Below are 27161 nucleotides of genomic sequence, written 5' to 3' on the forward strand. Positions count from 1 at the left end.
GGGTCCTCCCGCCTCCTACCCGGACTCGCCAGCCCGTTAGCTGAGCCTCATCCCCTCCCCCGCCCCCACCCCCAGCACCCCACCCCACCCCTGCCCCCCTCCCGACAGCTTCCTGCTCTGGCGGCCCCGGGGGAGCGGGAGCAGGGAGCTGGCAGCGGCCCCAGCCCCACTCCTTACAAGGCCCGAGCCCGGCCCGGGCCCGCCCCCGGCCCGCCCACCAGAGGCCCCAGTCCCTCCCCCTGTCAAGAGCCGCCGCCGGCCGGGCCCGGGCCAGTCGGGGGGCGTCGCGATGCTGCTGCGCCTGCTGCTGGCCTGGGCGGCCGCGGTGCCCACACTGGGCCAGGCCCCCTGGGCCACCGAGCCCCGTGCTGCCTGCGCCCCGGGCAGCTGTTATGCGCTCTTCCCGCGGCGCCGCACTTTCCTGGAGGCCTGGCGGGCTTGCCGCGAGCTGGGGGGCGACCTGGCCACCCCGCGGACCCTCGAGGAGGCTCGGCGTGTGGACAGCCTGGTGGGCTCCGGGCCGGCCAGCCGGCTGCTGTGGATCGGGCTGCAGCGGCAGGCCCGGCAATGCCAGCCCCAGCGCCCGCTGCGCGGCTTCACGTGGACCACGGGGGACCAGGACACTGCCTTCACCAACTGGGCCCAGCCTGCCACAGGCGGGCCCTGCCCGGCCCAGCGCTGCGCCGCCCTGGAGGCAAGTGGCGAGCATCGCTGGCTGGAGGGCTCTTGCACGCTGGCCGTCGATGGTTACCTGTGCCAGTTTGGCTTCGAGGGCTCCTGCCCCGCGCTGCCCGAGGAGGTGGGCCAGGCCGGCCCAGCCGTCTACACCACGCCCTTCCACCTGGTCTCTGCGGAGTTTGAGTGGCTGCCCTTCGGCTCTGTGGCTGCCGTGCCGTGCCAGGCTGGCAGAAAAGCCTCTCTGCTCTGTGTGAAGCAGCCTGAGGGTGGCGTGGGCTGGTCGCGGACAGGCCCCTTGTGCCCCGGTACCGGCTGCGGCCCCGACAACGGGGGCTGTGAACACGAGTGCGTCGAGGCGGCGGACGGTCGGGTGTCCTGTCGCTGCAGCGAGGGCTTCCGGCTGGCAGCGGACGGGCGCAGCTGCGAGGACCCGTGTGCCCATGCCCCGTGCGAGCAGCAGTGTGAGCCTGGAGGGCCTCAGGGCTACAGCTGCCACTGTCGCCTGGGTTTCCGGCCTGCCGAGGATGAGCCGCACCGCTGCGTGGACACGGACGAGTGCCAGATTGCCGGCGTGTGCCAGCAGATGTGTGTCAACTACGTCGGTGGCTTCGAGTGCTACTGCAGTGAGGGCCACGAGCTGGAGGCTGATGGCATCAGCTGCAGCCCCGCTGGAGCCATGGGCGCCCGGGCATCCCAGGACCTCGAGGATGGGTTGCTGGATGAAGGGGAGGAGGAAGAGGACGAAGAGGAAGCCTGGGAGGCCTTCGATGGTGGCTGGACAGAGATGCCTGGGATCCCATGGATGGAGGCCACGCAGTCATCCGACTTTGACCTGGCCTACAGACCTAGCTTCCCAGAGGACGGGGAGCCAGGGCTGCCCTACCTGTACCCCACCTGGCCACCCCCACTTAGTGCCCCCGGGGCCCCCCACCACCCTTCGGTGCTCTCTGTCACCCGGCCTGTGGTGGTCTCGGCCACGCGCCCGCCACTGCCTTCTGCCCACCAACCCGCTATTATCTCTGCCACACGCCCACCCCTGGCTCCGGCCCCGCAGCCCCCCGTGATCCCTGCCATACACCCAGCTTTGCCCTCTGACCACCAGTTCCCCATGATCTCAGCCAACTACCCAGACCTGCCTTCTGCCCACCGACCCCTCATTATATCTGCCGCACAGCCAGGACCGACCCCTGCCCACCAGCCCCCAGTGGCCTCAGCCAAATATCCCAAGCTCTTCCCCGTTCACCAGTCCCCCATGTTCCCAGACACCCAGGTCGTTGATACCCAGAACACCACGCGTTTGCCTCGAATCCCAGCTAACCACACCCCTCTGGTCACCACCTCCAGTCCCCCTCAACCCCCTGTGACCCCAGATGTCCCGATCCTCAAAGCCCAGGCCGGCCACCATCCCGTTACTTCTACCGTCCAGCCTTCTCGGACCACCGCTTTCAGGTCCCCTGTGCCCCCTGCCCATCAAGCGCCTGTGCCTGCGGCCTCCCAGCCCCCAGCCTTCCACACTCCTCTGCCCCCTCGGAGCTCCACTAGCCAGACCTCCTCACTCACCAGCACTCCACACCCCCACTCCAAAGCCCCACAAGTCCCAAGGGAAGGCACTCCTGACCCCAGTCTGGCTCCATGGCTGCCCTCGGCGGCCCCCACATCAGCTCCTCCAGCCCTAGGGGAGGCCAGTCCAGCTGGCCGAAGCCGGAGGGATGACCGGTGGCTCCTGGTGGCACTCCTAGTGCCAACATGCGTCTTCTTGGTGGTTCTACTTGCACTGGGCATCGTGTACTGTACCCGCTGTGGCCCCCACGCGCCCAACAAGCGCGTGACCGACTGCTATCGCTGGGTCACCCACGCCGGGAGCAAGGGCCCAACGGAACCCGCGCCCCACCGGGGCAGCCTCACGGGGGTGCAGACCTGCAGAACCAGCGTGTGATGGGGTGCAGCCCCCCCCCGTGGGGTGAAGGGGAAGGGGCATACATTGGACTCATGGCCCAGGCTGCACCAGGGACCCATGGGGCTGCCCAGCTGGACAGAAAGCTTCCTGCTCCCCCGGGCCCAGCCAGGCTCCTCTCTCAGCCAGCCACTAGACTCGACTCTTGGGAACTCTGTTTTCTTGGCCCAGCACTCACGGTGGAGGAGATGCCGAGGCCCCCAGGACCTCAGGGGGTGGGTGCTGGGGACTTCTCCAATAAAGGGGGTGCCAACCTCACCCAAAGCTTCTGATCCCCATTGGTGCCTGAGGGGAGGGTCTGGGAGGACTCAGAAAAAAAGGAGGGGATCTTCCTTCAGCTTGTTTGGGTCCCCAAGGAAATAAGGTAAGACTCCTTAAGGGAGGGTATGTTTTAGAGATTCTCAGGGAAACAGGAAACCAGAGAGGGCAGAACCTTGCCCAAGGTCACACAGTGAGCCTAGGAGTGGGAGGTTTGCCATGAAGAGAATTTCATGTTTGTTCCTCTTTTAACCAAAACTCTTAGAAGGTGGGACTGAGTCTGAAATGAGGGCTTCTGCTGACCTGGAGCCAAGCTGGGACTTGGGGGTCAAAGGTAAGCTCTAGGCTGGGTGATTCTGGGGAGTGCAGGGGGCCCCCGAGGGTGAGCTTCTCTGACTTTCTGCTTGTACTGTCCTTCCTCTCCCTGAAGGCTGCAGAAGCTGGTGGCTGGGCTCAGAGTCAAGGGAGTTGTCAGCCTCTGGGTTGTAGGTGCTCAGGAGCACGCCTTGGGGAGAGTCTAGAAGGCAGGGCTGGAGAGAGCAAGGAACCCAGGTGAGAGGTCCCACACCCAGCTCCCCAGGCAGCCTCCTAAGCAAGGCCTCGGCGGCTTGAGCAGCTCGGAGCCTTTCTGTGTGCATGGTGCTGGGTCAGGGAGACCCCAGGCTGAGAAAGGTTCGGGCTCCTCCAAGCTGAGCTGTCCGTGAACGGGAGGAGGGGATGGTAAAAAAAAACAAACCAAAATCATCACAGCCTGTGGGGACCCAGCAACCTCCCTCATCCTGGGCTCATTGCCTTGGGGACTGCGAGAGGCGGGAACTGGGAGGGGGAGGCGCCGGATCCCACCACCTCTGTAATTTTTCAGTTGCAGTTTCTAAGGGACCTCTAATTAGGACGGAAGAGAACCACCACGACCACCCGGGCAGGCGAGGAGGGGTGGTCCAGAGTTCCCTTCCCTACGCAGTGCCCTTCGCTACCCTATGACCCCCAGGGGCTGGGCCTGGGTTGGGAGATTCAGCTGGGCCCCACGGGACTCGGAGAGGGGAGATGGGAGTTGGGACGAATCGGGGCGCGGGGTGGGGGGCGGCGCGGAGGGGGCGGAGGGAAAGCTGCGCACCGCCCCCCCCACTCCGCTCTCACGTTCCTCTTAACTCAAACCAGACGCCCCTACCAGATCCCTCCCAAGGTTTTAACGTCGGAGGTGCAGCCAGAGAGATTCACTGGATGGGAGTGGGGGGTCGAGGGGTGTCCCAAACAGTTAGATCGGAGGAGAAGGTAGGGAGCACGGCCTGTGGGGGTGGCAAAGCCCGCCAGGACGGGAAGGACTGGAATTCCCTCCTGTGACCCTGGGCAGGCGATCCAGAGAGCCTCGAGGGCAGGAAGGAGTTAAAAGCACTGCTGTCAGAGGGCGGGGATGGGAGTGGGGCAGGGGGCCCAGAGCCGGTTCTTTGTCATCCTGTAATGAGCACCAGATGCGGAGCTGCGTGCGGGCCTAAACAGACGGCCTCCCAGGGCAGAGCCCCCACTAGCGCTGCAGTGGGGCTCCGCCTAGACCCGGAGCTGAGCTCAGGCTCCGCCCACTGGCTCCGGCCCCGCCTCCTCCAGGAGCGCCCCGGGTCTGCGCTATCAGCCGGGTCTCTCGGAGCTTCGAGCCACGCCCACCCACGGCCGGCTAGCGTCCCCTCGGGAACTCTCCGGAGGTCACGCCCACCAAAGCCGCAAGCCTCGCCCCCTGCCAGCTCAGAGATTCTTCCGAACGGTTGCCCCGCCCCTCCTCTCTAGCTCCGCCCAGGCCGAGGCGGTTACTAGGTCCCGCCCACCTGGGCCTTAAGCCCCGCCTCCTAAGTGCGGCTTGCACTGGGAGACTGGCAATTGTTATTTTTTTTATTTTTGAGACTGGCAATGATTAGTTCTCACTTCAAGGTGCTCTGAACTCCGTCCAGAGTTAACACATTTTCTTCACGCAGCTCCGCCTTTTGTTGAGCTGGGGACTAGGTCCACGAGTGCAGGGAGTCAGTCCCGCAGAGACACTAATTCTGTCCGGGAGAGATGAAAACTCCGCTCTCCACGAGTTTACTCGTTTCCTTCCTCTTCAGGCTACGCCCCACCCCGTTACAAGCCACGCCCCTTCCCCGAGTTTCCCCCCCCCCCAATCGCGGAGGCGGGGCCCCAAGCCGGCCTCCCCAGGGAAGAGCTCCGCCCACATCTGGCTAACACACCTTCCCTTCACACTGAGATAATGAGCTGGCCATTGCCCACCTCTAAAGAGCCCCAGGTCCCTCCTGCTAAAAATGCCCGGGAATCCGCCCACCCAGACAGCGCTCGTCTCTCGGGCTTTGAACACGAGCATCAACCACGCAGAGAACGGAACCCAACGTCGGGTTCCGCCTCTCGTTAATTACAGCCCCGCCCACCGTCAGGCGCCGCCTTCTAGGGACCGAAGTCGCGGCCGCTCCCGACCCGGCACTCTCCGAGGTCGCTCACTGCCTCTGGGTGTGATCGAGACCAGGATGCCGTTGGAGCCGGCCCTGGCGCTCTCTCCTTCCCTGCCCCCGGTTTCTAGTCGTCAAGATCGCGGGTTCTCTAGAGTGCGCTCCGAGTCAGTTGTCAGGAGTCCGGCGGACGGCGTCCAGAAGTGGGCCTTTGGCGCCGCCTGTCTTCGGCGCTTGCACAGGAAAGCACAACGCTGCTCAATGAACAGTTGCTTCTCTGGTTAAATGTTTGTGTAACTCTAATATCTGCCGACTCCCCCCAGCAGAACAGCAGATCTGCTCTCATAGTGTTTGGAAGACACCGAGAGGGCTTCACCCTGGCCGTCAAGCTGAGTGGTCTCTGTGTCTTTAGCAGCTTGCTGTCCATCCTCTCGAATCCTGTTTCCCAGGGAGGAAAGCACAACCTCTCACCTGGGGACCAAGAATTGTTAGGGCTAGGTCCCTCCTCCTCACTAGCTTGAAAGTGTCCACACCGTTCTTGGGGGGAGGTGTGTATGGCAGGAGGGAGTGGGTTTGGGCTCAGAAGTCCTCAGTTGGGATCTGAGAGTCACAGTTTTTTGGAGTAGGATTGAGTTCAAGGCCGTCCTGTTTATCAGTGCTCATCTCTACATTTGAAAATATTAGTCTGCTGACTCCCACACTAGTTGGGGACTCCAGGAAGCCAGGAGATCTCAGTTCAGTGCTAGGAACTCAATAAAATGTTATTCAAACAATATTGGGACAGACCAGGGAGTAAAGTTGAGGGGAATGAAAGTAACACCTACTGAGCACAACTCGGTGCCAGCACCCCCTGCTTCAGAGCCACCCCGGACAAACGTGGGACTCAGGTGTGGGATGGCTTCCAGGGGGTATTCCAGTCCTGGTGTCCTGGCATCTACCAATGCACGTGGGGCTTGGTGCCAAATAATAATGAAAACAATAGTAGATGCGTGCAGTGCTTATTTTATGCCTAGCCCAATTCTAATGGATTTGCATTTAAGAATCGTTTAAGGACCATAGTGTTAAAAAATATTTAAGAGCCATAACAATCCCAAAGAAGTGCTAGTTTAAAAAAAAAAAAAAAAGAAGTGCTAGTTTTACCTCAGTTTATGCATGAAGAAGCTGAAAGCACTTGCCTGAGTACCTGTGTTAAGCCCTGCCCAATTTGATCGAGTTAGTAAGTGGAGGTTTGAATCCAATTCTATGATTTCACCCCTAGAGCAGAGCCAGTGAATAGTGACAGCCATGTCTCTGGTCCAGAAATGCCCGCCTCCCAAGGAACTTGCTTTTGGGGGTAAAGCTGCAGGATGTGGGCTCCCAGGCTGATCATGCTGTGATTGGGTGTGGGGGGTGAGTGAAGCCTTCCTCACAGTCAGTTGTGGTTTTGATGAATGATAATTCTAACTGAGGCATTGCCTGTGACCTGGTAAGATCCAGACAAGGGGCCCAGAACAGGTGCAGCTTTAGGGTCTCTGAGATTGGCCATGATTTTAGCGTGGTTTTGATTGAGTTTGGGAATTTCTCTCCAGGAGACAAATTAGCAGTGGTTAAGACCAGGCACCCTGCACCAGACAGGCTTGCTTCCATTCCAGCTCTACTGCTTGAGGGTTGCAGGCTTTAGGCAGATTCCCTAACCATTCCTCATTTGAAAAATGGGCATACTATAATGCCCATGATAGCCACAATAATCTGTTGGAGAAAAGAAAGAACTCTATGAGGAGAGACAGATCTCTTTCTGGAAGCTGGTGAGGACCTTCAAGGTGGCTGCATGAACCTCCTACAGGAAGTGCTATCTATTTTAGCTGGCAGAATCCAGAAACTGATTGTGGGAGAGCTGAATCCCCAGAAACTGACATCTCACGCCCACCAAGTCCCTACAGTAAAGGTTCCCAAACATTGTCAGTTTACCATGTCCTGAGTGTCTCACTTGATTTTTTCATGGAGTCCCTTGGTCACCCAACAGTTCCATTTAGTAAATAGTTAGATATAAACAATGTAACACATGCTTGTGTTTTAATACTTCAGTAGTCATTTGAGAAAATAATATAGAGATATTGGAAGATACAACAATATTTTATTCTTAAATGACCATAGTCGCTTGCTGGTCGGGTGTGTGCACCACTTCTCAAAACTTGGAATCCGACTGGACATCGTCACCTTCATTTCCTGTTCGGCATTGACTTTCGCTGCGGTACTTGCTTTTTATCATGGCAGCTGCCAAAATTCCAGCTGTGCAAAGAGATTATGTCATCGAAAGGAATGTGGTGCAATCCGATGTTGAAACTGTGAACGGCCTCAAGCTAGCAGCTTGCCAGTTGTCTGACAGATGTCCAGTGTCTCTGTCTTTCCCTCAAAGTTCTATAATATTTCATGGCACCCCATGAGTTTGCTGCAGTGCATGGGCCCTACATCAAAGACAGGATCTTGTTAGATGCCAGGATTCTGACTGAGAACACGTACAAGGACGGGGAAGAAGGTGTGTGAGGTTGCGGGTGCCTGTAACCCTCCCCCTCCCCCTCGCTCTACTCTCTTGCCAGGTTGGTCCCATGGTAGCTAAGGAGAAGATGGAAAATGAAAACAAAATGGGTGTGGGTGGTGGGCAGAATCAAATTAGGAAGACATATCACACCCAAGAGGAATGACAGAAGCCTATGGAGAAGAGGCAGACCTGGCTTTGGGGGATGAACTCTTAAAACCAGGCAGCCAAAAAGTAAAGGTTTAGGTCTTGACTCATGGATGGTCTCAGAGGGCGTTATGGGAAGCTGGATTTTCTTGCTGTAATGCAGGCATCCGACAGAAGCTTTGTCAGAGGACTCACTGCAGCCCCAGCTGAGCACTGGCCTCATGTTGGGAAGAGTCAGGCTTCCTTGGAACAATACAGAGGAAAAAATTCCAAGGCTTTGGAGAACAGAATTGTAATATCAGTCTATCCCACTTGTGAGCTGCCTACCCCACAGACTGATGTGTCACCAGGTCCCAGAGATTCTCCACTCTCAGTGGCCACTGAAAATAGGCTGATTAAAAAAGCCCCCAGGAAAAAAGAGGGCTTCCCTGGTGGTCCAGATGGTAAAGAATCTACCTGCAGTGTGGGAGACCTGAGTTCAGTCCGTGGGATGGGAAGATTCCCTAAAGGAGGGCTTGGCAACCCACTCCAGTATTCTTACCTGGAGAATTCCCATGGACAGAGGAGCCTGGCGGGCTGCAGTCCACGGGGTCGCAAAGAGTCGGACACAACTGAGCGACTAAGCATGCATGCTCACAAAAACAAAGTGGTTCAGTGGTTAAGACTCTGTCCTCACAGTGCAGGGACATGGGTTTGATCCCTGGCTGGAGAACTAAGATCCTGGGTGCCACTCGAAGCAATCAAAAATTAAAAAAAAAAAAAAAAAGCTTCAAAAGACTGATTAAAATGGGTGCTCCACCTGTATATTTCAGGATAATAATCTCCCCTTTCAAGGTTCTAACCTTAATCACATCTGCAGAGTCCCTTTTTCTGTATAAGATAACATACGCACAGGTTCCAGGGATTAGAACCTGGGCATATTTGGGGCCATCATTCTGCTGACCATACTTGGGGACCAGAAAAACTGTTCCAAGTTGGTGCGAGATCCCTCTAGCCACAGCAAGCTGGTCCTGTGGTGGAGCGCCCGGTAGGAGAGATGATAAAGTCTGCTTTTTATTGTCAGCTTGTTTTGTTAGTGAGAACTTGCCACCACCTCCTGCTGCCATCCAAACAGCAGGGAGAGGTGCTATTGCTCCCGATTTACACGAAGCAGTCTTTCCTGGTCACATGGCTATGGGACCGGAGGGGACAGTGTGTGGATACAAGCTGTCACAGCCTCGGGAGTGAAGGCCCGGGTCACGAGATGTTTCTGTGTTTCATGAGATGATGTTGACCTTTTCATCTAGGAAGCATCAGACCCTGTACGAATTTGTGTCTAGCTACTCCTCCCTCTTGGGGTCCCTTGAGGTTCTTTCCTGCCATCTGATCACAATTCAAGTTCATCTCCAGCCATCTGGGGCTATTGAATCACTCTGAATCCCCAAAGGAGAGGAGGTCTCAAATGCTCACCTTCCAGGGGTACCTTGGCTCCCAGCGAGTCAGCATCCTTTGATGGCAAGCAAAACAGAAGGGAATCTTTGTAAGACACTGGAAGCTGTGGGGTTAATGTGGGATGAAATTCAGGCCTGGAAACAAGCAGAAGCTGGGGTAGCTTGGAGGACGGAACAGGGATTCAGGAGCAGTGCGATCAGGCTACTCCAGCCAGTCTCAGAGTCTTTGAGACTTTGCCTAGAATTTACATTCCAAGCATCCATTTGCCCTTTCTTGCACCACTTGCCTGTAATTTTGTTGGTTGAAGAGCAGGGGAAGGCTCCAGATTACAGACCCAGCAGCTTGGTTGAAAGCAGCAGTCAACTGCTAAGTGGCAGTTTCTCTCACTAATAAGGAAATAATAAAAGAATAGATTTTTATTTTCTTCCTAGTGGATGCTGTACCACAGAACTTGCTCACAAGGGACCCATCTTGGGTTATTTTCCTGGTTCCTGAATGTGTAACTTAGGACATTTAGACACATGCTGAGCCATGTATCCCCATGTGAACAAGGGTTATTACAGGGGGAAGGGTTCAAATGGAGGCCAGGGAACCCACTGGCCACTAAAAAACAAACGCGTTTGTCCAGTATTTATCAAGACGCTACTATGCATCAGATGCTCCACAAGGGCTCAGTTCCACAAAAGTAACTAAAAGGAGAGCAATAAGACTATGTAAGATAAGGAGGGGGGTGGGGGCAGGGAAAGAAATAGGTGAAGGGGATGAAGAGGTCCAGACCTTCAGTTACAACATAAATGAGTCATGGGGCTGAAATATATAGTGTGGGGAATACAGTGAATAATTATGTAATAGCTTTGAATTGACAGGTGACAGCTAGACTTATCATGGTGATTATTTTGAAATGTATACAAATATTGAATCACTATGTTGTATGCCATGTGAATTAACAGAGTGCTGTAGATCAATCATACTTCAAAACCAAACAAACTCATAAAAGAAGAGATCAGATTTGTACTTACCAGAAGTGGGGGGTGGGAGGAAAACGAATTGGATTAATATAGTCAAAAGGTACAATGTTCCAGTTATAAAATTAATAAGTACTAGGGATGTGATGTACAGCATGACAAGATAATTAACACTGCTGTATGCTATACATGAAAGTTGTTAAGAGAATAAATTCTAAGAGTTCTTAGAATATTATCACAAGGGAAATATTTTTCTATTTTTTTAACATTGTAAGTCAAATCATTATGCTATACACCTTAAACGCATACAGTTATTGTTCAGTCACCCAGTCGTGTCTGACTCTTCATGACCCCATGGACTACAGCATGCCAGGCTTCCCTGTCTATCACCAACTCCCAGAGTTTACTCAAACTCATGTCCTTTGAGTCGGTGATGCCATCCAACCATCTCATCTTCTGTTGTCCCCTTCTCCTCCTGCCTTCAATCTTTCCCAGCATCAGGGTCTTTTCCAATAAGTCAGCTCTTCACATCAGGTGGCCAAAGTGTTGGAGTTTCAGCTTCAGGGCCAGTTCTTCTAAAGAGTATTCAGGGTTGATTTTCTCTAATATTGACTGGTTTGATCTCCTTGCAGTCCAAGGGACCCTCAAGAGTCTTCTCCAGCACCACAGTTCGAAAGCGCCAATTCTTCGATGCTCTGCTTTCTTTACTGTCCAGCTCTCACATCCATACATGACTCCTGGAAAGACCTGTATGCCAATTATATCTCAACAAAACTGGAGAAAAAAGAAATAGAAAAGGTGATACCACTCAAGGCCCTGCCCAGGCAGGAGAGGGTGGTGATCTGAACCAAGGCAGAAGCAGAGTTCGGATGGGAGGAGACAGTACAGTTGAGAGGTGGCTGGAGAGTGGATTTGGACCAGATCCAGTGACTGGCTGAAGATGAAGCTCGGAGGATGGTGGCGCCAGGTTTTGGCTCCCCCTGGTGGTGCCGTTCATGGAGGAGGAGACCGCGAGAAGCAGCCCCTTGGGAAAGATGGATGATATTCAATGTGGGCTGTGTTGCATTTGCAGCATTTGGAGGTCACCCAAGTGGGTCTGAATCAGACAGGAAGACACTTGGGTGCATGAATCAGAGCTCAAGGCAGAGGGTCAGGATGAAAATGGAGATTGGAGTTTCCATTTTACCCCACGGTTGGGGGTCCCTGAAATGACCAAAGCTGCCACCCACCTTCTTGCACAAGGGGAACTCTAATTCTCTTTTTGCTTTTTTGGCCACGTCACTCAGTTTGTGGGATCTTAGTTCCTCGACCAGGGATCAAACCTGGGCCCCTGGCAGTGAGAGTACCGAGTCCCAACCACAGGATCACTGGGGAATTCCCCTCCTGAAACTGGACCAAGGATCCTATGGTCCTTGTCCCCCATTTCTTCTGCCTGAGTTTGTCTGTGGAAAATTTTTAGCTGAAGATTAAGTTTAATGAGAGAAGTGAGAACATGCAGAAACAAAGGAAAACAGTCAGAGGAGATCAAATCACAATAGTTTAGTCATTAAGCATAGACAAGGACCTTTAGTTTCTTCTCAAGGCCTATAGATAATATTCTGAGCCATCTCCTGTGAGCTGTCTTGTGGATACTGAAACCCCAACCAGGCGGAGAAGCTAACTGCATGGTGGCCAGACTGTAGCCCTAACATAAGCTGCCCGCAAGAAATGGAAACAAACCGACCCTGGAACTGAAGATTTGTTGTTGTCCAGTTGCTAAGTTGCGTCTGACTCTGTGACCCCATGCACCCCATAGCATGCCAGGCTTCCTGGTCCTTCGCTGTCTCCCAGAATTTGCTCAAACTCATGTCCATTGAGTCAGTGATGCCATCCAACTGTCTCATCCTCTGTCACCCCATTTTCCTCCTGCCTTCAATCTTTCCCAGCATCAGGGTCTTTTCCAATGAGTTAGTTCTTCACATCAGGTGGCCAAAGTATTGGAGTTTCAGCTTCAGCATCAGTCCTTCCAATGATATTCAGGAGTGATTTCCTTTAGGATTGACTGGTCTAATCTCCTTGCTGTCCAGTGAGCTCTCAAGAGTCTTCTCCAGCACCGCATTTCGAAAGCATCAGTTCTTCAGTGCTCAGCCTTCTTTATGGTCCATCTCTCACATCTATACACAACTACCAGAAAAACCATAGCTTAGATTATACAGACCTTTGTCAGCAAAGCAATGCCTCTGCTTTTTAATATGCTGTCTAGGTTTGTCATAGCTTTTCTTCCAAGAAGCAAGCGTCTTTTAATTTTGTGGCTGCAGTCAGTGTCCACAGTGATTTTGGAGCCCAGGAAAATAAAATCTATCACTGTTTCTACTTTTTCGCCAACTATTTGCCATGAAGTGATGGGACCGGATGCCACGATCTTAGTTTTTTAAATGCTGAATTTTATTTTATTTTTTTATTAAGCTTGTCTTTTTTTTTAAGTTTATTTTTTAAATAGCACAATTACCTTATTTTTTTAAGTTTTGGCTGCACCCTGAAGCGTGTGGGATGTTAGTTCCTCGACCAGGGATTGAACCCACACCCCTTGCTTTGAAAAGTGTAGGCTTAACCACTGGACCACCAGGGGGCTACTAAATGCTGAATTTTAAGCCAGGTTTTTCACTCTCCTCTTTCACCCTCATCAAGAAGTTCTTTAGTTCCTCTTCGCTTTCTGCCTTTAAAGTGGTATCTGCATATCTGAAATGCTGAATTTTAAGCCAGGTTTTTCACTCTCCTCTTTCACCCTCATCAAGAAGCTCTTTAGTTCCTCTTCGCTTTCTGCCATTAAAGTGGTATCTGCATATCTGAAGTTGTTGATATTTCTCCTGGCAATCTTGAGTCCAGTTTGTGAGTCATCCAGCCTGGCATTTTGCATGATGTATTCTATATAGAGGTTAAATGGGCAGAGTGACAATATACAGCCTTGCCATACTCCTTTCCCAATTTTGAACCTGTCGTTCGTTCCATGTCTGATTCTAACTGTTGCTTCTTGTCCTGTATACAAGCTTCTCAGGAGACAAGTAAGGTGGTCTGGTATTCCCATCTCCTTAAGCATTTTCCACAGTTTGCTGTGATCCACATAAGCAAAGGCTTTAGCATAGTCAATGAAAAAGAAGCAGATTTTTTCTTTTTAATTCCCCTGCTTTTCCTATGATCTGACGGATGTTGGCAAATTGATTTCTGGTTCCTCTGCCTTTTCTAAATCCAACTTGTACATCTGGAAGTTCTCAGTTCATGTACTACTGAAGCCTAGATTCAAGGATTTTGAGCATAATCTTGCTAGCATGTGAAATTAACTGTACTTAATCAAGGTGATGCTGGTCAGACCACTGATGACCAATTTCAAGATGACAGTCAGAGCTGACTACTGTTTTTACATGTAGCCCCATCCCTCAGCCTATACAAGCTCTTGCCATTGATTGTCAGTGGAGGGGAACTTGTTCTCGAACAAGAGTTGATCTTTACCCCTTGCTACCTTCTCCCAAAATAAAGCAACCTTTCCTTTCCTATCAACTCTTTTGAGAATTGGTTTTCAAGTGGTGGAGCCACCAGACCTGGATTCAGTAACACTCCAACTCCTAACTTCCTAAATATCCAGAGTCTGAATTTTTCAATGATACTATGTTTGTTTTATAAGTGTTTTTTAGAGTTGTGAGCTTGATCTTTGTTAAAATATTAGCCTAATATTAAAATATTAGTTATAACACGTGTTTTATATCACATAAATTGAAACTCTTCTACTGAAAAAAAAAATCAGTACTTTAGTCAGTTTTATTTAATAAGTTTTAGAAACAGCAGCTTAAAAGAAGAAAAATAGAACTGTCTTTTCTCGGGCAATCACGAGTTGCTGGTTTTGGTCTCAGAAAACTAGCCGGTTTTGGTCTCAGCTGACATTCTGGGCAGAAGCTCCCCCTTGGAGCAGAGGTTCGCATCCTCCGGCATTTGGTGCACGGTTATCAATTTGGCCTCTCTGTTTTCCTTTGTTCCTGGCGGATCTGACTCCCAGGAGCTTTACACCCTCACCCAGCAAGGCAGCAACTTGCCTTCCCTGCCCCAACTCAGGGTCGGGTCCTTGCCCTTTCCAGCCACCTCAACGATGACTTCATACTTAGGAACTCTGGAGGACCAGATCTAAGAGGGAAGATGATGGTCACAGAAACTGCAGCAGCCTGCCACCTGGGGGAGGTTCTGGGGGTCGACCGGCAGAGGAGGCACACAGCCTCATGGGTTGCTCTGGATCAGGGAGGCAGCCTACTCTTCCCTGGGTGCCCTTCTCAGGGCTGTTAGCCAAGGAAGATAAAGCTCCACTTTCGGGGAGGCTGGGTGATGCAAAGCTCCTTTGGCAGCTCTGGGCCACAGGATGACGTGAAATGGGCCACCAGCCCATCCTCAGGACCTCGTGACCTCAGTCACCCTGGAAGTGATGGTAGCAGCTGAAGGATCATTCAGTTAATACATATTCACCGGACATCAATTATGTGCTAGGCGCTGTGCTGGCTGCTGGTGTGTGTGACTGTGTGTGTAATATGGAGTGCCTATTTATAATGAATACTAACAGTATGAATGATGATGACAGCTAAATTTATTGAGCATTTATTATGTTGCAAACCCCTTTCTAAGCATGGTGGCATAGTGTGTTTTTCTTTTTTTTTTCAGTATTGTGATTTTATTTATTTATTTATTGAAGTACAGTTGACTTACAATGTTGTGTTGGTGTTTTTGTTGTTGCTGTTTTAGTCACTAAATCGTGTCCAACTCTTTTGCGACCCTGTGGACTGTAGACTGACAGGTTCCTCTGTCCTCAGAATTTCCTAGAAGGTTATCATTTCTTACTCCAGGGGCTCTTCCCTACCCAGGGATCGAACCCATATCTCCTGCACTAGAAGGCAGATTCTTTACTGCTGAACCACCAGGGAAGTCCATGTTGGTGGCATATTATCTTATTTAATTCTCATGCTAAGCCTTGGAAGTCAGCAGATTCTATTATTATCTTCCATTCTGCAGCTGAGAGAGGATAAGTAACTTGCCAAGGGCCATTGGGGTCATAGTGGTGAAATTAGAGCTCCGTCAGACTGAAAGTTCTGCACCTGTGACCATTTGCCTTCCATAACTTTAGTTCTAATAGAAGAAACAAATCATAACCTCATGCATACATAAATAAAAATAATTACCACCTCTGCTGAGCGGCAGAAGGAAATGCAGAGGGAGCTGAGGTAGGAGTGGATGTCTTCAGACAGAGCTGTTGGGGGTCGGGGGAGAACTGGGGAGGAGGCGGACTCCAGGAGCTAGGACAGCAGGTGCCGAGACCTGGAGGTGGGAAGGAGCCTGGCTTGTTGTAGGGTCAGGCGCGAGGCCTCGATGGCTGGGGGAATAGGGACCTGAGGGCCCGGGCAGGAGTCTGGGTTTTCCTTGAGGCGCTGTATATATATATATATACATATACATATATATATATATATATAAAATATGTATATATGTACATATATATAATACATATTATGTGTACATAATAATATGTATATATAATATGAAAATCTAAAATTATCTTTTATTTATTTAAATTTTATTTTTTATTTAAATAAATAAATTTTATTTATTTTTTTGCATGACACATGGAATCTTAATTACCTGTCTGAGGATCAAACCTGTGCCCGTCACATTGGAAATGCAGAGTCTTCACTACCGGGACTGCCAGGGAAGTCCTGGCCCTAGTATATTTTGAGTATGGTGGAGATGTGATTGGGTTTACATATTAAGGTGATTCTGCATGGGCTGGAGGACATGCGAGGAAGGGGAGGTCTCTTGGAGTCCAAGGCTGATGCTGGAGGAGGATGCCCTGAGGGGACCTGGAGCAGGGTGGTGGCTGGGACAGGCCTGGGGGCTGTTTAGAGAGATGTGCTGTAGGCAGGATCCTGGATATAGATTTCATGACAGGGGTGAGGGAGGTGTTCATGGATCAAATGCTATTAATACAACTTCCGGATCTTCAGAATACTCCAGTTGGAGGGGGGAGAAGTTGGGGGGGGGTGTTGTGTGGGTGAAATAAGAGTGATGGCTGTGACGCTTGGCGCTGGAGACAAAGGGCTCTGTTGCACTAATCTCTCTACTTTCGTGGTGCTTGAAATTTTACATAATTAATGCAAAGTTAAAAAGAAAAAACAAGAAATAGATTGCTATACAAGTGTCAAGTTTAAGCAAGAGTGCTGACTCTATTTCCTGAGATGGAAAAGATAGAGAGGAGCAGGGTTGGAGGGGGTGATGATCAGACATCCTCTTTCTTTTTTTTAATATATATATATTTTTCTATTTGGCTGTGCTGGGTCTTAGTTGTGGCACACAGGATCTTTGATCTTTGTTGCAATTAGTTGCCCAAACAAGGATCGAACCTAGGCCCCCTTATTGGGAGTGCAGAGTCTTAGCCACTGGACTACCAGGGAAGTCTCTCAAGCACCCTTTTTCTGCCGCAGGGTGTGGCATCACTCTCTCTCTCTCCATCATAGAACAGAGACAGAGGCTTCTGGGATTTAGGGACAAAGCTCTGGTCCCCATCCTCAGCCATTATTCTCCTTTTGAGAATGGTTTAGAATGGAGCATCCTGGTTCATTGGCCCTCATAAAGTCCAAACACATGAACAAAACACACCAGACCAGTGGAGGGGAGCTGTCCAGTGACTCTCCATTAAGAGGTGGATGTGGTGGTCCAGTGGTTAAGACTCCGAACTTTCACTGCGGGGGGGCACAGGTTTGATCCCTGGTGGAAGAATTAAGATCTTGCATGGTGTGACCAAAAACTAGAAAGAAAGAAAGAAAGAGATGGGACTGGGTTCAGAGCCTGTATCAGTTATTCAGTGCATGCAACAAACCACTCCAGAACGTAGTGGCTTGAAACAAGGATTCCCTATTTCTCACCAGTCTGTAGGTCAACAGTGTGGGCTGGGATCAGCTCATTGGTTCGTCTGCTAGTCTCAGCTGGGGGGCATTCTTGGGGCTACAGTCCTCTGCGGCTCCACTGGGGCTGACCTGTTTGAAATGACCTCACTCGTGTATCTGGAAGCTGATGCTGGCCCTTGGCCGGGGCGTGTGACCGTTCACCTGTCAGGAGGTCAGGCTGGGCATCTTCACTGTATGGTGGTCTCCGGGCTCCAGGAGAGTGTAGGTGGAAGCTGCAAGCCCTCTAGCAGCCCGGCCTCCAAAGTGGTGCAGCCTGACTTCTGTCACAGTCTATTGGTCAAGGCAAGTCATAGGCCAGCCCAGATCCAAAGAGCGAGGAAATAGATTCTACCTCTCGATGGGAGGCACTGCAGTGTTTGAGTCCGTATTTAATCTGCTGTAGGCCAGAGGGTCCCAATAAATGACCGAAGCATTTCATTCTGCCCCCAGCAGGCCCACATCTCAGATACCACCACTTTCTCCCTGAAACAAGCATTATAAAATGGTTGGTGTTCAGGAATTCCCTCGCAGTCCAGGGGTTAGGACTCAGCGCTTTCACTGCTGGGGAGCCTGGGTTCAATCCCTGGTCAACCCCAAAGGCTTCGAGATGTGGCCAAAAAAAAAATATCTGTTGGTGCTCATTTTGCAGACCAGTTTATAGACATTGATTGGTTAGGAATGGCATTTGAGTCATTGGCTGATTGCATTTTTTAAAATTTATTTATTTGGTCTTAGTTGCAGCATATGGAGAAGGAAATGTCAAACCACTCCAGTACTCTTGCCTGGAAAATACCATTGGACGGAGGAGCCTGGTAGGCTACAGTCCATGGGGTCGCTAAGAGTCGGACACGACTGAGTGACTTCACTTTCCCTTTTCACTTTCATGCACTGGACAAGGAAATGGCAACCCACTCCAGTGTTCTTGCCTGGAGAATCCCAGGGACAGGGGAGCCTGGTGGGCTGCGGTCTATGGGGTTGCACAGAGTCGGATACAGCAGCAGCAGCACATGGGATCTTCAATCTTTATCACGGCATGTGGGATCTAGCTCCCTGACAAGGGATTGAATCTGTGCCCCCTGCATTGGAAGCACAGCATCTTAGCAACTTGAGCACCAGGAAAGTCCCTCGATTGCATTTTTGAAGATGGCCGCTAATATATCTCCCACCTCACATGCTAATCTTACAATGTGATGGTGACGAGCCTCCATGGAGAGGTGAGGGTCTTACATTCTTTCCCTTTGAAACTGGGTGGACCTTTGAAATAGGTTTAACCGATAGAAAGGGGCAGAAGTGATGTATTTGACTTCAGAGGCGAGATGGCAAAGAGCAATACAGCCTCCACTCTCTTGGTGAATTTGTCCTTGGACCCTAGCCGCCAAGCTATAAGGAAGCCCAAGTTTGGAGATGCCCTCTTTGGGTGTTCCAGCCAATAGCCCTGGTTAGACCCTCAGCCATCAGCCAGCATCAACTGCCAGACACGTGAGTGAATGTTCTTTCGGATGATTCCACTCCTGGCTTTTGATTCTTCCAGCAGAGGCCCTAGATGTCATGGAATAAAGAAAGATAAGCCATCCTCATTGTGCCGTGTCTGAATGTGTGACCCATAGAAATCAGGAGAGATAATAATGATTCTTGATTTTTTAAAATAATTTTATTTATTTATTTTTGGCTGTGCTGGGTCTTTCTTGCTGTGCTGGCTTTTCTCCAGCTGCGGTGAGCGGGCTACTCTCCTTTTTCGGTGTGCAGGCTTCTCATTGTGCTGGCTTCTCTTGTTGCCCAGTGCAGGCTTTAGAGTGGGCGGGCTTCAGCAGCTGCGGCACACTGGCTCAGCAGTTGCAGCTCCTGGGCTCTAGAGCACAGGCTCAATAGTTATGGCGCATGGGCTTGGCTGCTCCATGGCACGTGGGATCTTCCCAGACCAGGGATCGAACCCATGTCTCCTGCATTGGCAGATGGATTCTTTACCACTGAGCCACCAGAGAAGACTGATTATTGATGTTTTAGGCCACTAAGTTTTAGTGTAATCTGTGTTGCAGCAGTAGATAGACAATAATGTAAGCTGCTGGTAATAGAGACAAGAAAAAAACAGTTTACTTAAACAAATTAACAGTTTCGCTTAAACAAACTAACAGTTTACTTCTCTTTTTCACTGAGAGGGTCTGGAAATAGGCAACCCAGGGATGATATGGACATACCCATGATGTCATCAGAAGCCCAGGGTCTGTTTTCGTTTGGTTGGTTTTTTTTGGCCACACCATGTAGCATGCAGGATCCTAGTTCCCCAGCCAGGGAAACTTGGAATCCTAACCACTGGACAACCAGGGAATTGTCTTCCTAGGGTCTTTTATTTATTTATTTTGCTGATCACTGGACTTTATTAAGATGAAATCACTGATAATTACACAGAAATTACTTGCCTAAGCCAAAATCCTTGAGATTCACATGAACTTAGTTACACAAGTAAACATCATGTTCAAAACCATGAGGAAATATCCCAATGCACAGGTGATGAAGGCTGGGGTGAAAAAATCTGCACACTTATTTCAAGCTGTTAAACAGTTTGTGGGCCACACAGTGCTCCCTTGCATGCAAGAAGTCAAAGAGCTGCTCTGTGCGGTCCTCCTCCGTCTGTGACCTGGAGGACACACGCTCGTCACAGAGCTCCAGCCGCTCCCGAGCCTTCACACATTTCTCCAGCTGCTCGCGTTGCTCTCTCACTGTTGTTAGAGGCTCCACTAATTCCTCCTCCTCTTCTTCCTCCTCCTTGGGATCTCCGGACCTGGTCAGCATCCTTTGCTCGTCCTCTAGCCCCATGTCCAGCTGCGGTTCTGGACTCAACACAAGCAGCAACAGCGGCACCTCCCCAGGGCCTTTTTGTTCTATTTTGTTCTATTATCCTCAGCACAGGGCTCCAATTCTCAAGCCCAATTCTCTAACCTCCTGATCCAAAGTAGCTACTGGAGTTCCAACGATCACATCTGCCTTCCAGGCTGAAGGCAGGATGAAGCAGAGAGGACAGAACTAGCCTTCACCAATATTGTTTCCATTTCGAGGAGCATTTTTAGAAATTCTTTCCAAGACCTTCTCCTTATATCTCATACCCTAAAATTAAGTCACACAGCCACACCATATGTGCAAGGGAGGCTGGAAATGTTGCCTTTTAGCTGAGCTCATCGCCATCTAAAGTAAAACTGAGGTTCTGGTGTTGAGGAGGGGAGGAGAATGGATAGTGACTAGTGGGCCGTTGGTGGCTGATGTGTTAGAGCAGGACAACGGAAGAGGGGGACAATGTGGGGGAGCTGGAGCTACACATTGGCCCACAACCTGCTGCAGCCTCCTTGAATGTTTGGGGACCGTGGAATTTTCCATCTAAGTTGCTTCTGAACAAAGGATGGACTTCACTCCCTGCGAGGCAGTGGGCTGATATATGAGGAAAGCTCTGGCCTCTAACTTCACCCTCCCCAGGTGAACAGCAGGCAGCTAGGCTTTTGCTAAAAATCTAACGTGCAGCACTGAGCTTATCACTTCCTGCTTGACCACCTTCCATGGTTGCCCCAGTTTACTGGCAAATTCTTGTCATTGATGTCGAAAGCTCAGCCACCTCTTCTACAGCTCTGCTTTGACCCCTACTTCATGCCTGGCAGCCAGGCCTTTGTGTGGGTGTCCAGAACACCCTCCACCCATCTCTGCCTGGGAGAATCCCACCCACCCTTAGCACTCTCTTGGTGCCTTTGCATGGACTAGAAAAGGCTGTCCTTTATCTGGGCTTCCCAGGTGGCTCAGTGATAAAGGATCCACCTGACAATCCAGGAGATGCAGGAGACGCGGGTTTGATCCCTGGGTGGGGAAGATCCCCTGGAGAAGGGTATGGCAACCCACTCCAGTATTCTTGCCTGGAGAATCCCATGGACAGAGGAGCCTGGTGGGCTACAGTCCATGGGGTCACAAAGAGTTGGGCATGACTGAGCGACTAAGCACAGCACCCCTCCCTTAGTCTTCAGCACACCCAGCAGCAGAATGGAAACCCCTGCTGGGCTGGAAGAGGGGCCACTTGGATAGTCCCCTGGAAATGACCCAGATGCCAGTCGATTGGAGTCAGCTACTCAGAGCAACTCAAACCTCAATCTCAGAGGCCCCAGCCCGGACAGGGAGCTCACCCTCTCCTGGGGTGCTGCAGCCACCACCACTCCTGGCACACCCCCCCCAGACCCTGCCTGGCCCACTGTGTTTGTTGTGGTGGCCTCAAACCCACCACCCAGAAATGCACGAGAGAAGACCTTCCATTTCATACCTTTTATTTTATCTGCATCTTCTCTGCCTTCTCCCTCCCCCACCGGCTCCTGAGAGGGGGTGGAAGCCCCAGTTGGAAGGGAAGGGACTACTCTCGCCTCCCTGGGGGAGGGACGGTGTCCCCTGGGCCAGGCCCCAGTGATGGAGGAAGCAGGGGCCTCCCTGGCAGAGCAAGGGCATCGTCCAAGAGGCTGCGGCCAGGGCTGAGGCCCCTCGGATGCCCTGCAGCCCCGAGCCCCGTGGGTCATCGGGAAGGAGAAGAGCAGAGAAGTCAGGGGGCGATGAGAGGTGTGTGCGTGGCTGAGGGGTGGACATAGATGTCAGGGGCCAGGAGCGGAGACTAGGGAAGGTGGACTCAAGGTGGGGCCCTGAGGAGGAACCCTGGGTTATAGGGGTGACTGGGTGCAAGGGAAGGGTGCGCCAGAGAAAACAGGGAGGTGGGGTGAGTGGAACAGGATTGTGCTCCAAGAACCAGGCTCCCGGTAGAGGGGCCGTGCTGCAGGGTCTGATCAGGGGCTGACCCTGAGCAGAGGCCTGTCAGGGGAAGAGGACGGGGACCCTGGGAGGGGAGCGGGGCCGAGGCCGTGGTGCTGCCATAGCCAACTCTCCAGGTTCGTGGATGCCAGCCCAGCTGGGCGTGGCCCCAAACCACCAATTTGTGCTTCTGGGTTGCTTGAGGGCCCCCAAGATGACCTCCACCGGGCCGGGAAGGGTCCACAGGCAGCCAGCCCTCTGCGGTGGGCAACTGCTGTCCCCAGGACTCCTCCCCCAGCCCAGGTTTTCTGGAAACTTCCTTTCCTGCCCAGCCTGGGAGGCCCCCGGAGCTAGATCACCTGCCATCGCAGGGGGTGGGACATGGTGGTGGTGGCGGTGGAGGGGAGCCATGCTGGGACGGTCCTAGACTCACCTGCGGGGGTGTCCCTCCGCCCCCCAGATGACCAGGGGTCACTGCAGGGGTAGTCTGTCTAAGGGCTCCACCCCCACCCCCATCCCTCGTGTGCTGGTCTGTTTTCCCTCCTGTTTTGGACAGCAATCACTCAGGCGTGGAAGCCCCTGGGGTGGGATGGTGGGGAGAGGGCCAGTCTGGGGGCCACGTGGGTCTCAGAGAGCACCCTGCCCGTCCCCCTGGCAGCCGCTGTCACCGTGGACGATGAGCACCGGGAAGTAAAGGGCGTCCTCATAGCACGGAGGGCTTTCCAAGGGCTCTGTGTCCTCTCCGCGGCGCCCCAGCGGCCCCCCGCTCAGGCTTCGGAAGACCCCCGGGGTGGCCCGACCCCCGGCTCCCAGCGAGAGGCGGCTGCGGCTGAAAGGCAGGCGGGGCCCGCTGGGCCGGGCGGGGGGCAGCGAGTTGCTGCTGACCGAGCGGCGGCAGCGCTGGCAGCCCCGGAGGTAGGCGCCCGAGCCGGCGCCCATGACCACGGCCTCCGAGTAGCTGGGCACCAGCTGCCGGTTGGAGCAGATGTGCCACTCGAGCTCGGTGAAGTCCACCGTGGCCACTCGGGAGAGCGGGGGCCCGCTGGGCACGGCGCCGGGCGGCGGCGAGCTGGCGCCGAAGAGCTTCTCCACCTGGTAATGGACGTGGGCCGTGCCGTAGGCCGCCACCACGCGCAGCGGCCAGGACAGCGTGGCCGCCGACACCAGCCAGAAGACCCAGGCGCGCGCGTACCAGGGCGGGCTGCGCGGGTCGGCGAACACCATGAGGGACTCGCGGAAGTCCACGTCCTTCAGGTGCATGCCCTCGCGGGCCTCCAGGTAGTCGTCCAGGCCCTCGTTGGCGCTGAAGAAGCGGGCCCGCTGAGTGAGGTACGAGGCCTCGGCCTCGGCGCTGCCGAAGCTGAAGCACTTGGTGAACCGCAGCCGCGTGGCCGCGTGGTCGGCCAGGCCCACGAGCTCCTTGGAGACGTCGCGGACGCCGTGCGCCGAGTAGTCGAACTCGCCCCGCGCCGTGCGGCTGTCGGCCCGCTCGTGGTAGACCTGCGTGGTGGTGTAGGCGTCGCCGTTGCGGTAGCGCGTGATCTGGCGAGTGCGCCGCACGTAGTGGTAGCTGGTGGCCTTCCACCAGACGCAGGGCGGCGCCTGCTGCAGCCGGCGGATCAGGGCGAGCACGGTGTTGGCGTCGGTGCGCGGCGCCTGGCAGGACCGCACGTGACAGTGCCAGCACTCGGCCAGGTAGAGGAGGTAGAGGAGCGAGACGAAGGCCAGGGGGATGTACAGGTAGCCGTCGGAGCAGGGGCTGGCCGGGTAGGTGGGCGGCGGCCCCCCGCCTCCGCGGGCCAGGGCGGCCTCCGGCCCCAGGACCAGCCGGGGCACCGTGGCCAGGCGACACCAGGCCACCACGGCGCCGCAGGCGTGGATGAGCAGGGTGAGAAGCAGGCACTTCCAATGCGACTCGCGGCACAAGGAGCTTCCCAGGGACTGCTTCAGGGGCCGCTGCTGCAGGAGGGGCAGAGTGAGGGGAGGCCGCGGTCAGCCCCGTGAGGGGGTGGGGCTTGCGTCCCACTGTCCCGAGGAGGAACCGGAGGCTCTGAGGGATGGAGGAACTCGCCCCTGGCCTCACCCCTCTAGCCAACTCACAGGAGAGCTGCAGGACTCAAACTGTGCGCCCTGACCTTGCCCTCCACCTGTCACCTCTCAGGCATGTAGGAGAAAACAGATTCATCTCTGCCACAAGAGGGAAGGATACCCCAGCCCCCCAATGACTGGCTGTTGAGAAAATTGCCTTCTGGTTCTGACTTCGCTCCCGATTTGCTGTGTGATTGCGGCCAGATCCTTGCCCTCTCTGGGCACTGATTCCTGGACCTGGGGGTGTAGGAAGTCAGGGTGGCAGGGGGTCGGTCCTAGGGGTGAAGAGCCTAGGAGGGGTGGTCTTAGGAGCCCGGGATTGGGTGCTGGCTCCACCATTGACTGTATGGCTTGGCCAGTCCCCTCATCCTCTTTGGACCTCAGTTTCCTCATCTGTAAACTGGGGTTGTTTACAGTCAACTGGGGTTGTGACGAGTCAAGGAGATCCTATGTGTGAAGATCTTAGCATAGGGTCTGGCCAGTGGAATAAATATTATTACCATTACCCTGCAATCCCTCTGGTCCATTGGTCTAACTAGGGACGGCAGGAGACTTGGGAGAGGCTTTTAAGTAAATGAGAAAGAGGAAGAGAGAGAGGTGTGAGTCTGGAGGGAGGGGAGCAGATGCAGCACCGTCCTCCACTCCCTATCTGCGCTGAGGGAGGGGGCGGGACACAGCTGCTGGGCAGCAGGGACCACTCCTTGGCCCAGGGACTCAGGCACACCCTCCCTGGCAGAGCTTCCAGCCTGGCCCCCACCTCATCCCCAGATGCCCAAGGAGAGAAAAGAGGGAGGACAGAAGGGGTGAAAAGGGGAAGAAGAAAGAGATGGTCTGGAGGAAACAGCATAGGTGGGGTTAAGGGGCCACCGTGTCTGTCACAGTCCCACCAGGCCCCGAGAGACCCAAGAGGAGAGGAAGCGTCCCCAGCCCACCACAGGTGTGATACCACTCCCCCGACCCGCAGGGGCAGTCAGGTGCACATACCCTCATCCACCCCCAGGATCCACCCCACCCCAAGTTCATCGAAAAATCCACCCACCAGGAGTGTGAACGCTGCCTGTTTATCCGACACACACCAGCCCCTCACCAGTGCCCAGGGTACAGCCCCCTTCCCCATGGTGACATGCTGCCAAGGTGTGTGTGCACTTGCCCCTCCCCCCTCCCCCAGGTCCGCCCACCACAGGACACACAGAGGCACATACATGTTACACACTCACTGAAACCCAGGGACACACCTTACCTATCACAGTGCACATCCCCCATCCCTACCCTACTGCAACCTGACACCCACATCCTACAGACTCTACTCGGAGAGACCCACCCACAACAGGGCTGCACTCACACGCACTCACTCAATAGCACTTCACCCAAGCCACGGGGCCCCCCAGTCCCTCACCTGACTATAGGGCACATATGTCCCATTCAAGGTGTGGGGAGCACCCACTGACATCCACACACCCACAAGCACCCTACATTCACCCAAACACACATAGATCCACTCACCGCCTATCACCCCGACACCCCTCACTGGGCCCCACACCCCTGCAGATCCTCTTCCTCCTTAGGACTGAGGAGGGGCCATTGTGAAGGTCCCAACCAGCAGGATGGGCCCTGGGTCCTCACCTCTGGGAGAGGGAGAAGGGGTACCCGGAGGCCACCTCCCTTCCTCTCCCCTCCTCCCTCTGCTCCCCGCCCCCCCCCAAGTCCCTGCTACTGCTGCTGCATTGCAGGCTCCGCCCGGGCACCTCAAGAACGGCGGGCCGGGCCGGGGGCCTGACCCGTGGGCTCCAGGGAAGAGGGGCAGCGCTGCAGAATGGGGACGCGCAGGGGCCTGGTGCTGACGTCACAGGAGGGCGAGGCTGGATGAGGGGGCGTCGGGGGCGGGAGTTGTTCCCCATATCCCTTCCCAGCCGCCCCACCCCGACCCCCACGCGGGCCCCTAGGCCCCGAGACCCCTCTCTGGATGCAGGTTACCCCAATGACGTCATTGACCAAAGGGGCTCCGGACTTCCCACCGCAGCCCCCGCTTTGGGGGTCGCCCCGGCTCTTGTCGCCCTCTCCCTTCTGCAGCCCCAGCGCCGGCCCCCCATCACCCGGCGCCGGTACCTCCTCCCGCAGCGGCTCGCAGTCCGGGATGAGCTCGGGCACGTCCCCGCTGTCGCCACTGCCGTCCTCGGGCATGGTGTCCTGGCTGCTTGGGCGGCCCCCGCCCGGGCCCGGGGCATGATAGGGGGGAGCGCCGAGGGCTGCGGCGTGGCCCCGGAGGGCGTCCGCTCGGCTCGGCGGCCGCGGAGGGAGTGCGCGGAGCTCGAGCGCGGCGGCGGCGGCAGTGGCGGCGGCGTTGGCGGCCGCGGTGCCCGGCGCCCCGCCCTCCGCTGACCCCGCCCCCACGGCACCCGCGGCGCCGCCGGCAGCGCCTGGCACCGCGGGCACTGCCCCCGCCCTCGAGAAGCCCAGGCTGGGCGGGCGGACGCCTGGGTTCCCCTCCTGCCGCGCTCGCGCTTGCGACCTTGGACGAGTCCTTGCTTTCTGGGGCTTGAGTTACCCCCGCTGTAAATTGAATCTCGAGGGTGGATGGGTGGGTGCCCGCGGGGTGCCCGCCCAGACCCCGTCTCTGAAGCCTCCCTTGTGGCGGTGGTACAAGGGACAGTTACAGACCTGAATGCTGTGGTGAGCCTCACTAGCTGGACAGAGGTGCTGGGCTCTACTTAGAGTAGGCAAGCAGGAGGCCAGGACACCCGGGCCCTAGGCTTTGTGACCTTGAGTTTGCACCCTCCACCCCAACCTCAGTTTTCCCACCTGTGAAATGGGCACAGGAAGGTGTTGGATTCAAGGCACATTCATCATGTGGAACAGGGGCATGGGATTTGTCCTGCACGAGAGGACCTCCCTCCCAGGTACTGGTGGCCCCAGTGCTGACCCCTGACCCTCAGGGGCCTCAGACCTTCACATTTGACCCTGAATCAGAGCCTAGGCCCCAAG

At 54.2% G+C, this 27161-nt stretch overlaps 3 protein-coding genes across 3 annotated transcripts; 1 reads left to right on the plus strand and 2 right to left on the minus strand.

Annotated features, from left to right (window-relative positions):
• The first annotated feature begins 289 nt into the window (after positions 1–289).
• CD248 (CD248 molecule) lies at positions 290–2896 on the plus strand. The gene has a single exon (XM_061163188.1). It carries the CDS (start codon positions 290–292, stop codon positions 2612–2614), a length of 2325 nt encoding a protein of 774 aa, XP_061019171.1. The 3' UTR covers positions 2615–2896.
• Positions 2897–19692: 16796 nt separating this feature from the next.
• Positions 19693–20143, minus strand: LOC133065940 (cytochrome b-c1 complex subunit 6, mitochondrial-like). The gene has a single exon (XM_061156465.1). The coding sequence runs from the start codon at positions 20139–20141 to the stop codon at positions 19866–19868; it is 276 nt and encodes a 91-aa protein (XP_061012448.1). The 5' UTR covers positions 20142–20143; the 3' UTR covers positions 19693–19865.
• Positions 20144–21615: 1472 nt separating this feature from the next.
• Positions 21616–26459, minus strand: TMEM151A (transmembrane protein 151A). The gene is made up of 2 exons (XM_061156478.1): positions 26286–26459; positions 21616–24050 (listed from the first exon to the last, which is right to left on the minus strand). Exons 1-2 carry the CDS (start codon positions 26358–26360, stop codon positions 22719–22721), a joined length of 1407 nt encoding a protein of 468 aa, XP_061012461.1. The 5' UTR covers positions 26361–26459; the 3' UTR covers positions 21616–22718.
• Between the last annotated feature and the right edge of the window lie 702 nt (positions 26460–27161).

Source organism: Dama dama, chromosome 2 (assembly GCF_033118175.1).
Source record: "Dama dama isolate Ldn47 chromosome 2, ASM3311817v1, whole genome shotgun sequence".
Lineage (NCBI taxonomy): Eukaryota > Metazoa > Chordata > Mammalia > Artiodactyla > Cervidae > Dama > Dama dama.

Excerpts from the sequence above, each read along its gene's own strand:
- CD248 (XM_061163188.1), top strand. The coding sequence starts at position 290 with ATGCTGCTGCGCCTGCTGCTGGCCTGGGCGGCCGCGGTGCCCACACTG.
- LOC133065940 (XM_061156465.1), bottom strand. The coding sequence starts at position 20,141 with ATGGGGCTAGAGGACGAGCAAAGGATGCTGACCAGGTCCGGAGATCCC.
- TMEM151A (XM_061156478.1), bottom strand. The coding sequence starts at position 26,360 with ATGCCCGAGGACGGCAGTGGCGACAGCGGGGACGTGCCCGAGCTCATC. Across the intron at positions 24,051-26,285 it reads GCGAGCCGCTGCGGGAGGAG|CAGCGGCCCCTGAAGCAGTC; the intron begins GTACCGGCGCCG and ends CCCCTCCTGCAG.